This window comes from Diabrotica virgifera, chromosome 2 (genome assembly GCF_917563875.1).
Source record: "Diabrotica virgifera virgifera chromosome 2, PGI_DIABVI_V3a".
Lineage (NCBI taxonomy): Eukaryota > Metazoa > Arthropoda > Insecta > Coleoptera > Chrysomelidae > Diabrotica > Diabrotica virgifera.
The window spans coordinates 162,814,279-162,834,647 of record NC_065444.1 but is presented as its reverse complement, the minus strand read 5'-3'; the positions used below and the strand labels follow the sequence as shown (position 1 = coordinate 162,834,647).

The following is a 20,369-nucleotide window of genomic DNA, read 5'->3' as shown; positions in this document are numbered from 1 at the left end:
ATATGTATAAAAAAGAGAAGACTAGGGCAGAGAATAAAATGAGGAGAACGGCAACAGTGAAAGTGTCAATTGACCAAGCACAAAATAAATCGATCCCATTAAATCAATTTATGAGTGAATTTATTTACGAAAAGGTAAAATTAATGGTGGATTTGATTTTTAAAATAAAAACAAATTTATAATCAATCAGAGCTGAGTCACAATAGGAAACATTGTTTCCTGTTATTTGGCTGAGTACCGATATAATAATGAATAATAAACTCAGAAGAAAATGTACCCTATAAACTGTCACTGTCATACCAATCCAATGACAATGACAACGTAAACGTCAGAAAAATCGAAAACAAGAAAATTACTGAAAGTGAAATTAATATTTTATTGTTGAAAAAATGTCCTCAAACAAAAAAATAGAAGATGGATTAGAACATATTCGAAATGCAGAAAAGAGGTAATGTGCTTAATAACTGTTTTAGATTTTATTACAATAAAAAATTTTTAGTTTAAAAACATCCCTCTTGAAGTGGCGACCTGATTATGAAAACGCAGCTGATGAATACAATAAAGCAGGTTTGTTATTTAGTATTTCTAAACAATATCTTGACATAAAAATCTGAGCTGTCTCTATGATTTATTTATTTATAGCTAAAAGAACCAACCCTCTTTGATTGTTTACTTCTTGCAATTTGAACCTACTAATAGGCCATATACATACGATAATACGTGCAACAACATACTAGATACATACTTAGAATAGATTATGTGAGATCGTTAAGGCTATGCAGCCTCTCCACAGTTCGACCTATAGATATCTTTTGTGCATACCTTAATCTAGTTAAATTCTAGGATGATGATAAAGTTGATTACCATCCTAGGTGACTTGTTTTCTATATCATAGGGCCCTAGGTGACCTCTTCTAGGAATTTTAGTCATTTACAGAACAATGCTATGCACTTGCATAGTACACTTGATCCCAAACCCTTTTTTCAGTGTGTCATTAATTTTGATGTCATACAGTGTCACAAACAATGAACTGTCAATATTGATGGGGGTCATGGTAAATTAAATTTGTGAATATACAGGTTGATTCATTAAGAATGTCCAATCTCTGAGTTATAGATTCTAGACCTCAAAATATTAAAATTTAACCAAAATCACTTAAATAAAATGTGGCTCGTTACTGAGTTACAGGGTGTTTTATTTAAACATTTAATAACTATTTTCACCCATTACTTTAAAACTATATCGTGTATCCTTATCATACTTGGCAGAAAATATAGGTACTGGACACCATACGAAATCATGATAAACAAACGTTTCTGCCTACTACCAGAGCGTACGACAGGGGATAGTGAATGGTTGACCCTTCCCAAATTCTACTCCACTGGCGGAATTGCTATTTTAGTGCAATATTTAGATTCTCCATTACTTTCTATGTAAATAATATAGTCTTCATTAGTAGCGATAAAGCCATTAGTTTTCGAGATATTTGAAGTTGAAAATGAAACGGCATAGCTATTTTGGTTTAACGACGTTCTACACCTTCGGCAAAGAATTAAGGATTTGCATGAAATTTTAGTATATTATAGTTTACTTCAAAAAACTAAGACTTGATTTTTTAAAAATTGTTTTACTGTGCCGTTTAATTACTATTAAGGGTCAAAGTTAAGTTTTAACATGGGCTCTTATGGGAATTCTTAAAAAGTTAATAACTTTTGACCCAAATTTATGATTTTTAATTATTTGTGCTTAAATTAAAGGTTTTTTTGTAAGGAATAACATATTAAAAAATGAGGATTGTTTACCGTACCATTTATTTTTAATTTATTTATTATAATTAATTCCGTAGTTTTCGTAATTTATTTTTATAAAGTATTCAAAACTGAAACATATGATTTGAGTATTCTGCTATAAATGCATTGTTACCAACTGTCGCTTGCATATAAGTTTCCCCCCCTTTCCTCCGAGAGGCATACCCCGCAACGAAGGTGTAGAATGTCATTAATGTGTTGAGCCCGTTCATTTTTAACTTCAAATATCTCGAAAACTAAGGATACTATCGTTACTAATGAAGAGTATATTATTTCCATAGAAAGTATTGGAGAATCTAAAAATTATGCTAAAATAGCAATTCCATCAGTGGCGTAGATTTTGGGAAGGGTCAACCGTTCATTTTCCCCTGTCGTACGCCTCTGGTAGTAGCGAGAAACGTTTATTTAACATAATTTAGCAGGATACACAGTGCCTACACTTATTGGCAAGTATTATAATGATCTGTCAAATACTTTTAAAGTACTGGGTACAAATAGGTAATTTTTAAATTGTTAAATCAAATATCCCGCAACTCAATAAGGAGCCACATTTTATTTAAGTGATTTGGATGAAATATTAACTATTTGTAGGTAGTGTACACAATGCAACATTATGTTAAATAAACGTTTCTGACTACTACCAAAGGTGTACGATAGGGAACATTGAATGGTTGACCCTTCCCACATTCTACGCCATTGGCGGAATTACTATTTTAGCGCAATTTTTTGATTCTCCAATACTTCCTATGTAAATGATGTACTCTTTATTCGTAACGATAAAGTCAATAGTTTTCGAGATATTTGAAGTTAAAAGTGAATGGGCACAATGCATAGCACAAAATTGCTGTGCCGTTTCATTTTCTCAACTTCAAATATCTCGAAAAATAATGACTTTATCGTTACTAATAAAGAGTACATTATTTACACACAAAGTGTTGAAGAATCCAAATATTGCGCAAAAATAGCAATTCCGCCAGTGGCATAGAATTTGGGAAGGGTCATCCATTCATTATCCCCTGTCGTATGCCTCTGGTAGTATGTAGAAACGTTTGTTTATCATAATTTCGTAGGGTGTACAGTACCTACACTTTATGCCAAGTATGATAAGGATATGTGAAATAGAAAACACCCTGTAACTCAGTAACCAGCCATATTTTATTTAAGTGATTTGGGTTAAATCTTAATATTTTGAGGTCTAGAATCTACAACTCTGAGATTGGACATTCTTAATGAATCACCCTGTACATAGAGCTGTATATTATACTCTCATATAATCGATGATAGGACCTATGAATTATTTCCAGGGCCCTCTGTTGTAAAATTTTAAAATAAAATTTTAATTGCTAAGTACCTACATATATACCAAAGAAATAAAAATTTAATTACCATATTATGTTTCAGCCACCTGTTTTCGCAATGCAAAATCATTCGATCAATGCAGAGACTGCTTACTCAAAGCAGTAGAGTGTCACAAACAAAATAGGGCGTATCCTTTCTTAATAAACATTTTTCTCGTAAGAAACTTCTTTGGTTTATTTTAATATGAATTTTTTTTTGATATTACACCTATTCTTAACAGGACTACTTACAAAATACTACCAGTTAAGGCTTAAGCATATACTATATGCCGAATACTATTTTTTATAATGAAATGTTAGACTTAGTTTTCAGTAACAGCTTTATTTATAATGTTAAAGTTGCGGATGATGTTCTGGTTCCATGTGATCGCTATCATCATGCAGTTACTATGGAAATGTTTCTGGTAACTGATTTCTTGACGGATAATTTGAAAAATCAACTACATACTGCTCAACATGGTTTTCTGCCTGGCCGTTCTATTTCGACCAACCTTCTTCTTTACACGGATCATATTGTAAATGCTTTCGTGGACAGTTTACAGATGGATTCCATTTATACTGATCTGTCCAAAGCGTTCGATAAGGTTGATCATTGCATTTTATTGCATAAATTGGAATGTTTTGGTGTGAGTGGTAAACTTCTTTGCTGGTTGAAAACTTACTTGCGGGACAGGTCTTTCTCGGGAAAGACTTCTGCGGGACGGTTTCACTTCTAATGAGTTTTTTCCACTCTCGGGAGTGCCTCAGGGGTCCCTTTTGGGACCTTTATTGTTTGCAGTTTTTATTGACGATGCTATTAAATCATTGACTGACTACGAAGTGTTGGCATATGCCGATGACATAAAGTTGTTTTGTTCTGTTCGGGATCACTCTGTTTGTGCTAGGCTACAGAAATCTCGCGACTTATTTGCGAATTGGTGTGATAATAACAGATTAGTCATTAATCGTGACAAGTGTCAGGTTATCCAGTTTCATCGATCAGTGGAAATGGTAGATTTTGATTACAATTTTGATGGTTTTTTGATTGAGAGAGTCACTAGCGTCAAGGATCTTGGTGTCATTTTTCAGAGAGACTTATCCTTTAATTTGCATATTGACTTTATTTGTAATAAGGCTCTTAGGCAGCTAGGGTTTATTAAGAGGCATACAAGAGATTTTCATAACATTTCTTCGCTGAGAATTTTATACTGTTCTCTGGTCCGATCTCAGCTTGAAAATTCCACTATAATCTGGTCTCCCTTTGTCCAATCCTCTGTTCAAAAGTTGGAGAGAGTGCAAAGACGGGTCTTTATGTACTGTGCCTTTAAATTACACAGACCTTATTCATATTCTGATATGATGAGATACTTAGAACTTGATCCTCTGTCTACTAGACGAGTTAATTTCGATCTCATCTTCATTTTTAAATTGGTTAACGGAATTATACATTCACCTGAACTGCTTCAATTGGTTTGTTTCCACATTCCTTCCCATGTCCTTCATGAGAATACACTATTTCATATTCCTTTTCGTCGAACTAATTATTCTGTGAATATAGGTCTGGTCAGACTTCTTGCTCATGCTAATCGGTTGCCTCGTGAGACAGATTTTTTTAACTTGTCCTTAAGTGCCTTTAAACAATCTCTGAAGCGTTAAATTTAATTGTAATTCTATATACATATTTATTTTATGATTTTGTATTTTATTTAGTATTTGCTTGTAATTTTTATAATGTTGCTTAATTGTATATATTTTTTGTCAATGGGCTTGCCCCGTTTATTAACAATAAATAAATAAATATATGATAATAATCATTTAAATGCCGAAGTTTGTGGAAGATGAGGTAAACGGAGTAATCTTCTTTCCATTATGTCCCAGACGCATTCAGTGGGTGAAAGATCACAAGATTTAGGGGACCAAACCCTAAGGCGGCCTGTGGACGTGGCCTAAGGCGGCGATCTTGACGTGGGGCTGTTCTTCTCACACGCCCTCTACCTGTAGATTTTTGTGTACGGCCTTACTGGTTCCATGCCTGACAACTAGCTGCCGCTGTATTGATATTTCTACGTACTATCATGTCTTTTTAATCTAAAGTACAACCAACTCGGCGTCACGCAAGCCCACTATTCGTCCTCTATCAAACTCGTTGCTGTTAAAAATTTGTTCATCTTCACACTTTAGTCATAATAAGCAGATTAAAGTATCTCTTCACAACGTAATATATTATGAATAACTGCCAATTATAGCTACAATACATAACTATAGCTTACTTATGCGAAAGAGATATTTGAGAAGAGTGAAAGGCACTACAAGACTTGATTATAAAGAAAAGAAGACGGAAAACAACTTAATATCTACTCGATCAATCAAAAAGTAAAATAATGAAAAGAAAATGGTAGTAGCATATAAACAGAATGGATGAAAATCGATTAACTAAACAGAACTAAATTACAAACGGAAAAACTAATGTAAGACAATGGAGCGAAAATTGATGTTGCAACAATCAACAAATGCCGACCTCTGGAATAAAAGAAAGAATTCTGTAGCTAAAGAAATATAACGTTATATATTTCTAAATGAAACATTTTAAGATTTTTCTATATTTATTTTTGTTATTCCTTTCTTTATTTAAATTTGTTTCTAAAAGGAGTGTTTGTGGCATTAATGAATTAATATTAACACCCTCTGTGGCTCAGTGGTAAGAGCGCCTACCTTTAGATCGAAAGGTCCGAATGGTCGTGAGTCCAGGGTCAGGAATTTTTCGTTTATTATAAATTAATGAATGAAAATAGTTTCTATCCTTTTGGGATCGGTACTCACCGGAGGGACCGCAGACGTTCGGATACAATTAGCGTCTCTTTGCAAAGACAATGACGTCGACTTTGCAAAGTAACAAGACACTTACTCAACACACACACTACACATTACACTAGGTACCTAATTGGAAAAATCCATACAGTAGCATCACCATACCAATGGCCATTAGTTTAATAATCGAGGCATTAGCTAAATAAAAAAAATTAATATTAGCTTTAATTGTTCTTAACAACCGAAATAGATTATTCTATGCTGCAAAAGCTCTCGATCAGTGCGTTTTGATGAGTAAAGAATTGGGAGATCTAAGGGCAATTCCACAATATGCCGAGAGAGCAGCGAATATGTATCATACCCAAGGAAATGCAGAATCTGCAGCCTCCGCTTTAGATAAGGCTGCTAAAATTATAGAACAGAAACTTCCAGCTGATGCTCTTAAATTATATCAACATGCCACTGAAATTGTTATGGTGAGCTATTTTCAATACAGTAGAAAAAATAAATCTTAATTATATGTTTGGAAATTTTAGATCCAAGATAGTACCAGGCAAGCAGCAGAATATGCAAGTAAAATCGCAAGACTACATGTAAAACTAATGCAGTAAGTATGCTTCTTGTTACATTTAAGATAAAACTACCCAATCTTCTATGTAATACGGACTCTGTTCATTGAATTGCGAATTAGTTCAGTTATAGAAAATATTCTTCTTCCGCGAGCTCTTCTGCCTTCAATTTTTTCTTGGATAATAACTTGGAGCAACCTATAAACTTTTCTTCGTAACATGCCAAAGGTATTCAAGCTTTCGGCTGTTTATTGTAAACATTAATTCAAGTTTAGTATTTTATTGGGAACTTCTGTGCTGGTAATAGAGAACTTGCATAAAATTTTAAATTCGAAAAAAATGTTATAAATCACAACAGAACATAATTTAGAACCTGCATCAAAGATAAAAAAGTTTTGTTTGGTTTTCGTTTGGCCCCTAAAGACGACTAAAAATTCAACTTGTACTAGCCACCCCAAAACGCGTCGTGACGTCACGCCGTTGTATGTTTACATTCTACACCAATTGTATATATAATTTTAAATTAGACATTATAAACGTCAGTAAAATATACAGTTATGTGACGTTAAAAGTGTTTTTTTTTTGTTTTGATTCTGGCCTTGGTAAAAGTGTTTTTGATCGTTTGAACTATTCGTAGAAAATTTGTACTTTTACAAAATGATTTATTTTCAATAGTAAACCTTCTTTCCTTTCCGTCAAAAACTGTATCAAACTCCAATCTCAACAAACTGGTATATATTATTACAACGACATACGATAAATGTCATTAGAATATAAATATTTTCCTTTATTCCCCGACGACGAGCTGGTCAAATACCCAAGTAGGTGGAGGCCAATAAACTAAAGAAGGAGAAGAAGAATATACCTAAATATAACGCTGTGTCTAGGTACACGCTAACATCCACGCAAATAAAAAAGTCAGAGTGTTGGAATTCGCGTTGTGTGTACACTTTAATTTTAATATTGATTAGTAAAGAGATTTCTTATTATTTATTTGTTTAGTGTTTGTTTTTAAATTAACTATGCAATGTGGACAATTATTTAGTTGTGTTAATGAGTTTAACAACATTTTAAAACAGTATGAAAAAGTTAAGAGACTATAAATTAATATATATTTTTTTAGTTATAAGTGAAATAGTATTACTGTCCAAAATTAAAATAAAAGGAAGACCTAAAGCTTTCACAATAATAATTAACTTGTTCTGAAGCTATTTCCTTGTGGCATTTTTGTAATCAACTATTCTAAATGGGAACTAAGCCACAGTTTAACTAAAAAAATGATTTTATTAACGTTTCGACTTCTAAATCGGACGTCGTTGTCAAAATACAAAATATTATTAAATTAAACAAAAATGTTGTTGCTTAGTAAAAAATTTTTTCTAATAATTTATTTAATCTGACTAATTTTTGTATTTTGACAATGACATCCGATTTGGACGTCGAAACGTTAATAAAATAATTTTTTTAGTTAAATTGTGGCTTATTTCCCATTTAGAATAGTTGATTATAATAATTAACTTACGTGTAAAAATTATTTTAACAATATTTTGTACGTGTCATGTCAACTAAATACATATATTTATTTTGCTAACCTAAATGTATACTTTTATATATATATATATATATATATATATATATATATACATTGATTTATTACAATTAAGTTTGAAACATCTGAATAGTTCTGCTTCCCTTCCCTTAACATATTTTTCTATCAAACAAACACTAAACATATCAAAATAGCATGTACCAAAATATACAGTCACTGCGCACGCTAAATAATGACGTCACTGGCTCCATACTCTAAGTGACCAACACCGAGAGTTTATCCCCCACACCAGGCCTACGTTCCTCCTACTGGAGCGCAGGCCTACGTTCTCTCCGATGAGACTCCAACAAGAGTCGAAAATCGTCGATTTAGGGCCGGTTGTTCGAACGCTAATCAACAATGATCACTATCAAATATTTAATTACTGTCACCAAAAGTGTCAATGTCAACTTTTATTGGGTTGCTGAAAACATAATTGATTATAATTATGAGATTAGTTAATCAATTAACATAACAATTATTAACATAATTGATTAAGTAATTTCATAATTGTAATCAGCAACCCAAAAAAAGTTGACATTGACAGTTGGTGAGAGTAATTAAATATTTGATAATGATCATTGTTGATTAGCGTTCGAACAACCGGCCCTAAGAGTGCTGGACTGCGCTCCGTATTCTAAGTGAAAAATAAGATTGTTTTGTCTTCGCATTGCAACTGAATAAAAATGGAATTTTTATTTTATTTTTATATTGGTCCTTACTTCTTTGAGTAACTAGGTCCATTTTCTGTTGGAATTTACCAGCTGAACAGACGGGGTCGTGAATTGTAAGTTTTTTTAATTCCCCCTTGTCTTCTTCGCTTCAGCATCCATCTGGCTTGCAAATTTTAGAAGCCTTGGAGGTGTTACCAAGAAAATGGACCAATAAGTTTTCAATTTAAAAATCTTTTAGTAATATGTTAATATTTTTAAATATTATTAATATTGCTATTAGGATTGAAAACTTCATCTTACAATTGATTTCATTTAGCATAATTAGAGCCGCTTCTTTGATTTTTCCCTTTTTACTATCTGATTCTTTCAGGACTATACTTGAATCTCTCCACTGAACTCTATAGTTTATCATTTTTCTATCAACACGCATGGGATAATGAACATAGAGTTCAGTGGAGAGATTCAAGTATAGTCCTGAAAGAATCAGATAGTAAAAAGAGAGAAATCAAAGAAGCGGCTCTAATTATGCTAATTGAAACCAACTGTGTCGCAAATTCCTCGGTAGAATGCAGTAGGATGTGGTTACCCATACTGAAAGAGGAAGTAAATAGAAAGAAAATACCACGATTAGTAAGTAAATAACATATCGAGTTGTAAATATTTTATGTTTTAGTATTACTTATTGTATATTTATGTATTATTAATATTATTTATAATTTAAACATATTAAAGTCAGAATTTGGTATTAGTTTCTTGAGAGTAAATTAAATTTAAAACCAAATACTTACGATGACGGGATAGTATCACGAGGTTTTTTCCTGGTTTTCCCTCGTGATTTACTATGGAATCTCGTAACGCGAGAATTTTACTGTCATCGTTGCATTTGGTTGTCTTTTTAAAGACAGATCACATTCTATGATTTTTTTTGTGGCGGATATTCTTGAGTTGGGGTTGATTTCATGTAATCGAATGAACTATCTTTCAGTAAATTCGTCCCAGGAACGCAACTCATAAATATTGGTTATATCATTTTAAAGTCTTCTACTTTAAAATGTATAATATATATCTGCATTGCCAAGATAAATGAGTCAGATTAAATAAATTATTAGAAGAATATTTTACTTAGCAACAACATTTTTGTTTAATTAGTACTACAGTAGACTCGCGATTATCCGAGGTAACTGGGACCGTGACTACCTCGGATACGGAAGAACTCGGTTAACACTGAGATTGGTTATATTGATAGAAAAAAACGTAAATAATCATAACTGTGGATATTTTAATGACTATTTCACTAGACTGTTTTTAACTGATAAAACGGCATAGCAACGCTTCGTTTCCTACTGACAAAACTCCTTAACGACGTGAAATCTCAGCGACAAAATTATGACAGATAATAAATAAAGATAAATAAATAAATAAAGAAAATATTTCGTTGATATGGTGCATTAATTGTCTCGTGAAATAGTGTTGTCGAATATCATTCGAGAGAAAATTATTTCCGGCAAAATTTTCTCCTGGTTTCATTCAAGTTCGTTGCCTTTTGGTAATTTTCGCTTATGAAATTTTGACAAAATCACTCGACTGATGTCTCGTGATTTAAGTCAAAATTTAATTCGCGAAAATTGCCAGACAACAAACTTTCATACCAGTCGAAAATATTGCCGGCAAAATTTTCTCTTGTGATTTTATATAAGGAGCGTTCAAGTATTACGTAACGCAATTTTTGAAGATTTTTGACTCCCCCTCCCCCCAGGTAACGCACCGTAACGTTTTTATGTACCCCCCTCCCCCTACCTAAACGTTACGTAACACCCAAGTCACCATTTGAACCTAAATGGAAAACTAGGTTGCGAAAAGTACCGGAATTATTATTTTAATCGCATTTGAGGTAATAATAAAAACTTACAATCATCATCCAGCCTCAAAAGTCCACTGCTGAACATAGGCCTCCTCCCCTCATTTCCAACCACGTCTATCCTGCGAGGCTCTCATCCAGTTTTTATTTAGCTTTCTTACGTCGTCTGTCCATCTTGTAGGCGGTCAACCGGCGCTTCTCTTGTCTTCTCTTGGCCTCCATTCCAATAACCTTTTTGTCCATCGCCCATGTGTCATTCTCGCTATGTGTCCTGCCCATCTCCACTTCAAGTTAGCTATCCTTTTGATGACGTCAGTCACCTTTGTTCTTCTCCTGATTTCTTCGTTTCTGATTTTGTCTCGCAGAGTTATTCCTAACATTGACCGCTCCATTCTTCTCTGCGTTACTCTTAGTTTGGTAGCCGAGGCTTTAAGTAAGGTAAGTGTTTCTGATCCGTACGTCAAGACTGGGAGGACGCACTGATCAAATACCTTTCTCTTTAGGCATATGAGCAACTCACTCTTAAAAGTTTCTCTCAGTTTTCCAAATGCTGCCCACCCAAGAACGATTCTTCTTTTTAGTTCATGTGTCTGGTTATCCCTGCCAATCGTAATTTCATGTCCCATGACATGAAATATGTCCAAAACTTAGAATAATAATCTTTTATTACTAATTTTACATTTACATTTTCCCTGCTTGGCCCCATCCTTACATACATTTTTGGCTTCATCCTTTATTGTTCTTCTCATGCATTCTTCTATTTGATCTTCTTTAATAAAAACTTAAAATAAAATAACATATTTATTATTTCAATATTTTATTTTGCTTAGTAAACATTTTTGTATAACAAATAATATACGATGTTGCCAGTAGTTTCGGAAAAATGGTGAAAAAAATGTGTAAAACTTTTTGTTCTTCAACGCTCTATATCGTGAAAACGCATGCCGTTACAAAAATTTTATACTAAGCAAACCCCAATTATTTTTCAGTTTTTCACCTATCTTAGAGATCGTGTTACCTTTTTCTGAAACACTCTGTATATGTAAGAAGGCACTTATGGAATAAAATTATGTCTGTCCATGTTTTAATCAATTTTAAAAAACGCTGAGACCCGTAGATTTTAATATATAAAAATGTGTGCTTTTTAAACATAAATTTAAATGTACAGGGTGATTTATGCAAGACTACCGTAGTCCATAAGCTTTATTTTTTAACACCCTGTATATTTTTATATGTTTAAAAGCTGCTTAACAATCTGAATTTATGGTCTTTATGAATAATACAGGGTGATCATTTAAAATTATAATGTATGGAAACCACTTATGGAATAAAATTGTTTTTGTCATGTGTCATTATTTTAGAAAATTATAAAAACGCTAGGATACGTCAACTTTTAAATTCAACTATGGACTATTTAAACATAAATTTGAATATACAGGTTGATTCACTCAAGTCTAGCATAGTCCATTATCTTTAATTTTAATTAAACACCCTGTATATTTTTGTTTTTAGAAGCTGCTTAACAACCTCATCTCAAAAATGTGTATTATGTAGGGTCTATTATGAATAATGCAAGGTGAAATTTTGAAATTCACTTGAAATTTTTGAAATTTTGAAATCACACTTTAAATAAGGGTACTATTTTTTTAAATATCTATCAATTTTCTAAACTAAGCATCAATATAGTGGGTTTTGTATTTAATGCTTTTTATTTAAAGACATTTTTAAATAATTTGAATATTTGCGTATTTAAAACATTAATGAATACCTACTGCAGAAAACGATTTCAGAAAACATACAAGATTTATGAACATGTAGTTCCCTTCTGCAACCTCTTAAATAACATCAAACCAACGACGCTTGGCCGTGTAAACCAAAAAGGTAGACGGATTACTGGGTTTCAGAGGAATACTCTGGCCCTGGGCTCGAGCGAGTTCGCTCGCCCCGAACTCTACCTAGTGTTCACATACGGTTGCAAGAACAAGTGCGAGTAAGGGGGCCAAACTAACTGCGAAAAAGGCTTTCAACGAGGGACCCACCAGCAGCAGGGTAAACTGCACCCATCAGGTAATTATAGTCACTGTCTTACGCCGGAAAAGCACGGAGGGGTGGACAAGCCACCTTTATCCCTGGGGTTTACCCCCCAGAACACCTTGAGGCTGAGGTGCCCTCCGATCGCTCGACTTGCATCCTCACCCATTTGTAATGCCTTCTTCTGTAAGGTCAGTCAGCTCCACCCGGTCGCTTCGTCCTCGGACGACGACCTCGACAAGCGTTGCCACCACCACCACCACCACTACAGCCACCACTACTGCCAACCAGTTGTCTTCCTTACATCAGGAAGGCACTGTACCCCCATCCAGAGGTTACAACCGGCTCACGGCGGAGCTAGACCTCGAGACGCTTAGCGCGGAGATGGAAATCGTCCGCAACAAGTATCGCGAGGCCTACCTTCGCATCGAGCAGGACGACGCCTCCAACCCCCTTTTGCAGCGATATGCTAATGATTTTCCGCCTCTAAGAACACCAGCACAGGCTGGTCCTCAGCGACAGAGCGCTCGGAATATTCACGGTGCCATACCAAAAGTCCCAACTCAACCTTCAAAACAAGCACCCAAACAATCGAAACAACAATCTTCTCAACAGCAACCCTCTTCTCAACCACAAGCAACCATCAGCACTGAAAACAATCCTGAACCGAACGATTTCGTCTTCCAAAGAAGACAAATAAGACAAATGTCTTACGCCAATGCCGCAGCCAATCCACGCCCCAAAACCCAAGCCAGAAATCAAAACGTCATCAACGCCATAAACGATCCCACACTGTCCGAATATCTAATCAAAGATCTCCCAAAAGATCTTTGTAACAAACGTACCTTCTTTCGGCAAATAAATGCCACCACTCTTTTGTCCAACAAAATTCATTCTTGTAAAGTTCTCTCACATGGAATCGCACATCTTCGACTTTTTAATCCTATAAATGCAGGGGATATCGAGAAAGCTATCCACACAGCAACTGGCCAAACCATGGTTACGGTCCAAAGCCGTAGCAGAAATGCAAACACTTCCGCTAAAGAGCCTACCTATCTCCTCTGCATTACCGGAATCGACGTAGATTACTCCGAGCAGGAGGTCACCGACTTGCTCACAGAACAGCAATTCCCGGTCGAAAGACTGTGGAGAGTCAAAGCCTATAAAACAGGCAAAGACTCTAAAGTGATCAAGGTGGTGACCAAATCCTTGGAGAGATTTACGTCAGCACTGAGCCGAGGCATAACTCTAGATGGCGAAATCTACAATGCCGAACTCCCTCATGGCTCCGACCCTACAATCCCCACCCCAAAATATTGCAGCAAATGTTGCATCAACGGACATTCCATCGACGAATGCCCTCAAAAAGCATTCGTCTGCCCCCACTGCGGCGGTAACCACAAGTCCAGCGCCTGCACCAAACAGCAGGCACCCAAATGCCCGAATTGCGGCGGTGACCACCCCGCATACTCAAACAAGTGTCCACAAAGACACACCATCCCCTCCGCCCAACACGAAATACAGCCACTTACGATCGAAAGATCATTCCCCCCTTTCGAACTCCCTACTGAAACAAAGAACATCTTGTCTATTCAGACTGCTCTGTTGCTTAACTTGTTGCCTGAACTTCGCGAGCATATCGCTGCAATCACGGCTAATCTGATTAGCCAAGTCTACGACCACTCCACAGTGGTCCACGGGTACGGGAGCAATGTCACGGTGACATTCCGCCCCAACCACTAAACACCCTCCCTTTATGGATTTCACCCTAGGCACAGTCAACTGTCAGGGTCTCTCCAAAAAGAGACCCCTCATCAAGAATATCCTGTCGAAGCATAACATCCAGATCCTCGCACTCACAGATACTCTGTCGAAAAACGATCCACACTTCGCAGGATATTCGATCATCCATCGAAGCCGCTGTCAGGTTTCACGTGGGAATGGTATTCTCGTGAAACACGGAATACCGCACAACACACACACATTCCCACAAAATTTTCGTCCACCTGATGTGGACTTCCTGGCAATTGACGTGCACATCCCCAATAACGAAACCCTCACGATAGTCTCTTACTACAAACACCCGGATCAACCACTCAACAGGCATTTGCTAGAGTACTTTTCAAGGCTCGGCAAGGCTGTGTTGATGGGCGATCTAAATTGTAGACACACACAGTTTGGTGATCATCGTCAAAACCCAGAAGGCATCCGCCTCACGGATTATCTACTAGACCTTCCTATTTCAAGAATCACCAACACTGAATTCACGTTTTTGAACGCCAATGGGGCTTCTATTGTCGACCACATCCTAGTTACTAGTAACATTCTGGATCGGTTCGGGGATAGATGCCACATGGGTGATTCGATAACGTCAGACCACGTACCTCTTCTTGTCGACACCGACATACTCATTCCAAAACAACCAAACCCTCCAAGATCTATAAGAGACTATCGTCACGCTAACTGGACTGAATTCCAAAACTTCATCACACAAAATCTCCCTATGTTAGGCGAACTCGATACTAACGACAATATCGACACCAGTGCAACCGATATCGAGAACCTCATCACTGAGGCGATCACGCACGCAATTCCACTCAAACAAATAACTTATACATCACCGGCACTTCCACAATACATCATTGCCAAAATTCAACAAAAACGACGTCTTCTACGTCAATACAAGGCCAACAGAAACCCACTTATCAAAACAGAGTACAACCGGATCTGTGCCAGGATAAAGAGGGAGATATCTGTCCTAACGGCTCGCCGGTGGGAAGATGCTACCTCAAAACTGGACTACAGAGACGGAGGTAAATTCTGGCAAAAATTCAAAGTCCTAACAAAACAAAAATTATCTCAACCATCTCATCTGTTGGTCAACAATCACATAGTCAATTCCCCAGAAGGGAAAGCCGAAGCATTCAGAAATTCGCTTCAAAACAATTTTCAAACGCCAGATAACCCGAACTTTGATCGCATATTTAAATTCAACACAGAATACATTGTAAATGTTACTCTCAACCACTACATTCCAGTCTATGATCCTATCATGGACCCCCTCACAGACAGGGAAACGGAGAGCTTTTGCCAAATCGGCAAAAACAGCGCTCCCGGACCTGATGGCATCAATCGAAGGTGCCTCAAAAAACTTCCAGAGAGTATCATCCCTCTTCTAACTAAAATATTCAATGCATGTCTCAAAAACAGCCACTTTCCTACTCCTTGGAAAGTGGCCAACACCATCATGCTTTTGAAAAAAGGCAAACCCCCAACCGACGTGGAATCCTATAGACCAATTTCATTAATAAATACTCTGGGTAAGGTTCTTGAGCTAATCCTAAAAGAGAGGCTCAATAACTTTCTCGAAAACCACAATATCATACCAAAATTCCAATATGGATTCCAGTCAGGAAAATCTACTAAACATGCATTAATAGACTTCACTACCAAAGTCACTCAAACCATCAACGATGGTTCATTCGCCATAGCCACATTTCTGGATGTGCAGAAGGCTTTCGATCAGGTCTGGCACGACGGGCTTGTTCGGAAACTTCTGGACATCGGGCTTCCATTGCAATTTACCAAAATTGTACACTCCTACCTCCACAATCGTACTGTCAGAGTGAAAATATGCGATCAAAAGTCCACCCCCTTCACTCCACAAGCTGGAGTTCCCCAGGGTTCAGTCCTAGCGCCGCTGTTGTACATCATCTACAACAGCGATATCACTAACCAAAATATCCCAGGTACTCGGCTGTTTCTCTATGCGGACGACACGACTCTGCTCTCAACTACCTCTCGATACAACCCAAGACTCCTCTTCAGAAGAGCCCAGGCTCTGTTGGACGGCGTCGGCGAATGGTGTTGTAAGTGGAGAGTCACGCTCAACGCGAACAAAACAACAACAATTGTGTTTCGCGCCCCTTCTGTGTCAAATAGAATCATCCGCAATGAAGACGACCAATATCCTCTGAGTTTGTTGGGAGAAAGGCTTGTTGTTAGCCCGACTGTGAACTACTTGGGAGTACTGTTTACCAGGACTCTCAACTGGGACGCAGATCTAAAGGCAACTTTAGATAGGGTAAGGAACAGGGCCAGACTTCTCAACGCTCTCTCGGGAAAAATTGGCAAGACACACAAGAAGACTCTCATTCACACTTACAAGACCTTTATCCGACCCGTCATGGAGTACAAATCATGTATCTACTCTCTTTGCTCAAGACAAAAACAAGAGAGGTTGTTGAGGACAGAGCGCAGAGTCTTGCGTAGATGTAACTATGAGCACTGGCGATATCCCTCAAACGAAATCCATAACATCTCGAACATCCCCAAAATCACCGAGAGAATAAACTCTCTGAACAGGAACTTCACAATCAAAGTAATCAACGGCCCCCCTTCCGACACACAAGAATCTCTCAAATGTTCCTGTTCATCTTCCGGCCACGTACTCTACCGAAAGCCCAAACGCAAAAAGATTCACGTACCGTCCGCTCTAATGCAAACATGCATTGACGAACTCCCGGTAGAGTACGAAAACATCCTCGAGGCTACCCCGTTAGCCTACCGTACCCACCTCTAACATTTCCTCTTCCTTACCCCGAACAGGGAGAAGTTGGTTTTTTGCGGTTTCCCAACTTCATTGCACAATTATACCTGTTCGTCCCAAGAAAATAGCCGCAACTATTTTCTCCACTCGAACGCTCACTGTCCACGCTGCGCTCAAAGCCACCTCCTGACCGCCGACGAGGGACGCAGGTTCGCCTGTCGTTGTACAATGGTTTCTAGGGAGACTGGTCGAGAGCAAAGCACGGACAGTACACGTAAATGTCTATGGAACCAACAACAATCCATCAAACTTTCTTCTCTGTTGACTTCTTAGCCTCTGGACACCACCGTCCGGCATAACCAAGGATCCAAGAACACCAGGACACGGCGCTTGCCCCAGTGTGTTTTTCGGACTGTTTGCTTTTGCTGCCAACTCTAAACATTCACCACAAACCCTGAAGAGGACAAAATCCTAAACGGGGAATCACATTGTACGCATTTCTTCTTAACATTATCAAGACAAGCAAATCAAAACAATGTAGTTAGTTAGTTAAATAACATCTGTATCTTTTAATCTTTTGTTATGGAGACAGGTCCATCTAATTATTGGAAACAAATGTTACTGTGCTTCATCTTTGTTACAAATTTTAAGATTTTTTCACTTGAAAACGTACTATTATGTATTGTCCTCTTGTCGGAACATGAACGGAGCGTGAGAGTGCAACATAAAACAATTCAGGGGTCTATGTAAAACATAATTGAAATTCCGTAGTTTTTTTCATTTAAGTTAAAAAAGAATCCACAAGGAAAAAGTTTTCCTGTAGTTGGCTGTATACCATGTAATACAAAAAATAGTAAATCCTTTATAAAAGGTATATATTTACCTTAAAATATACACCTTGTATAAAGGATTTACTAATTTTTTAAAAAAGAATGTTACGTAACGCGCTGTTCGAACCCCCCTCCCCCCATGTAACGCGCCGTAACGTTTTACAAGACCCCCCTCCCCCCAAACTGCGTTACGTAATACTTGAACGCTCCCATACGACAAAATTAATACAGTTCTGTCTATAAAAGACAAAAACATTTACCTTATCAATATTATTGTTTAAAAAACTCTTTGATTTTGCATAAGCTTTATTCCTCTTTTTGATTTTGAGGCGGCGATGTTGCGTCAAGGTTGAAAATTGTAACTCACCTGTTATGACTTTTGCCTCGGTTAACCGAGGGGCTCGGATGACCGAGACTCGGATAATCGCGAGTCTACTGTATTTTGTATTTTGACAACGACACCCGATTTGGGCGTCGAAACGTTAATAAAATTATTTTTTTCATTTTAATTGTGGCTTATTGCTGCTATGCTTTACAGAATGAGTGGTGGGAAGTGTAAACTAGGACGAAATACCTAATTAAGAAAAAATAAGGTATTGCTGTTACCGCTTTTTTCAATAAGTTTACTAGAAAATCAAAGCTGTAGAACTAGCTGGATTTTGGGCCGAAAGATCGTGAATAGATCATATCATTTTTCCGGTATCAAGTAATGCGAAAAACATTGCTTGAAATCAAGAAGTTCATCTGATGTTTGTTAAATTTAAAAAAGCATATAATATTTAGAAAAAATAAATAAATGCGAAACTGTGCAACAAAAGGATTGAGGCCAGAATAATGTACAGTAAAACCAATTTGTCTGCAACCGTGAGGAGGAGAGATGACAGACGTTCGTTTATGGGGTGCAAGTGACCTTGGGGTTTTTTGTTAACTCTGTTTACCTGTATGTCGCCAACGCTATTCAAACTCTATTTTGAAGAAGCATTCAGCAAATGGAAAAAGAAATTTACCAATATGGGCATACCACTAACCAATACAGAATTCTGTCTGCCGCCTCAACTCCCTCCAGGCATTTGAGTGCTTGCACCAGTACCATGAACAAAACTTTTTTTAATGTGTTTTTTGTTAAGTCTCTAATGTGCTGTTTGTTACAGGGCCGTAACTAATGCCAAGGGGGCCCCCGTTTGGTTGGACGTGGATATATTTTAACGAGGAAAATAAAACTATGTACTTACTTTAAAAGCCGATCCCAACGAAATGTTTTCAAATGAAACAATTTTAAAAAGACCTTACAGGACCTCACAGACCTCAACATAAAGTTTTAATTTTTCACTGGGGAAATTAGTCTTTTCGACTAAACTGCAATTGGAACAAAACAGTGGCTCCCCAGGCTTGAGCTAAGCTGCCCCCCCCAGACCTTAACATAAAAATTTAAACTATTAGGAAATTAGTTATTTCGGCGTAATAAAACCGCTTATTTTCTTCTTTCATTACTTGTATTTGACTTATTTGTCCTTATAAAGCCTTTTCTTGTCTTTCTGTTCACAATTTATTCTTATCTTGTTGTGATTTCACAATTTGAAACAATTGTTCAAACCTTGCTGATTCTTGTTTGCTTCTAGTTTCCATCTTTATTTCGTTCTTAGTTTACAGATGGACGATAATAATTAAGTACCTATATGTTTACAATATAGTGAATTCGTTCAGCCGAGATTCATTTTGACACATTCGGAATAGGAAACATACAACACAAAAATCCATACATCACACTATTAACTACTCAAAACAACTTAATCTTTCATTAAAAGAAGAAGAATTATTAGAAATAACGGGAGTGTATACTAAACTCATAAAATTTTGTGGAATTTATTTCTACAAATTATTTTTATTTTGTACAATAAATAATTTTCTCATTTGTATCAATACAATTATAATGGTGTAAATAAATAATTTGCGGGTGTATGGGGAAAGTATGAGCTAAGTGACAATGAGCTAAGTACACCATACATGCCAAAAATGGATATTACACCTAGAGGAAAAGAGATATAAGTCATTCTACACAAATTTACGTGCGATTTGATGTGTGTAAAATGATATAACTGACTAAAAATGAGATTTTTAAAGTAATACTGGCTTATGTAGACGTATGTCAAAATAAATTATTTTGTGAATCGGAATATATGTTGACATATGATCAAAAGCGTGTAAGGGATATTTTGCCAGATGCATCTGACTACGAGGATAACTAGCAGAGGATAATTAACAATAATAAATTACTAAAGTTTGTTTTTTAACCAAGAGGAGTGATTCAAATTTACCG

At 36.6% G+C, this 20,369-nt stretch overlaps 1 protein-coding gene across 1 annotated transcript in view; it reads left to right on the top strand.

Moving 5' to 3' along the window:
* The first annotated feature begins 292 nt into the window (after positions 1-292).
* The window catches only part of LOC114330705 (gamma-soluble NSF attachment protein-like), a 54,252-nt gene continuing 34,175 nt past the window's right edge, over positions 293-20,369 (top strand). Inside the window, exons 1-5 of the mRNA XM_028280121.2 lie at positions 293-448; positions 500-567; positions 3,210-3,294; positions 6,204-6,429; positions 6,490-6,560. Coding sequence (XP_028135922.2) covers positions 390-448; positions 500-567; positions 3,210-3,294; positions 6,204-6,429; positions 6,490-6,560 — 509 coding nt within the window. The 5' untranslated portion in view covers positions 293-389. The remainder of the gene's footprint in view (positions 449-499; positions 568-3,209; positions 3,295-6,203; positions 6,430-6,489; positions 6,561-20,369) is intronic.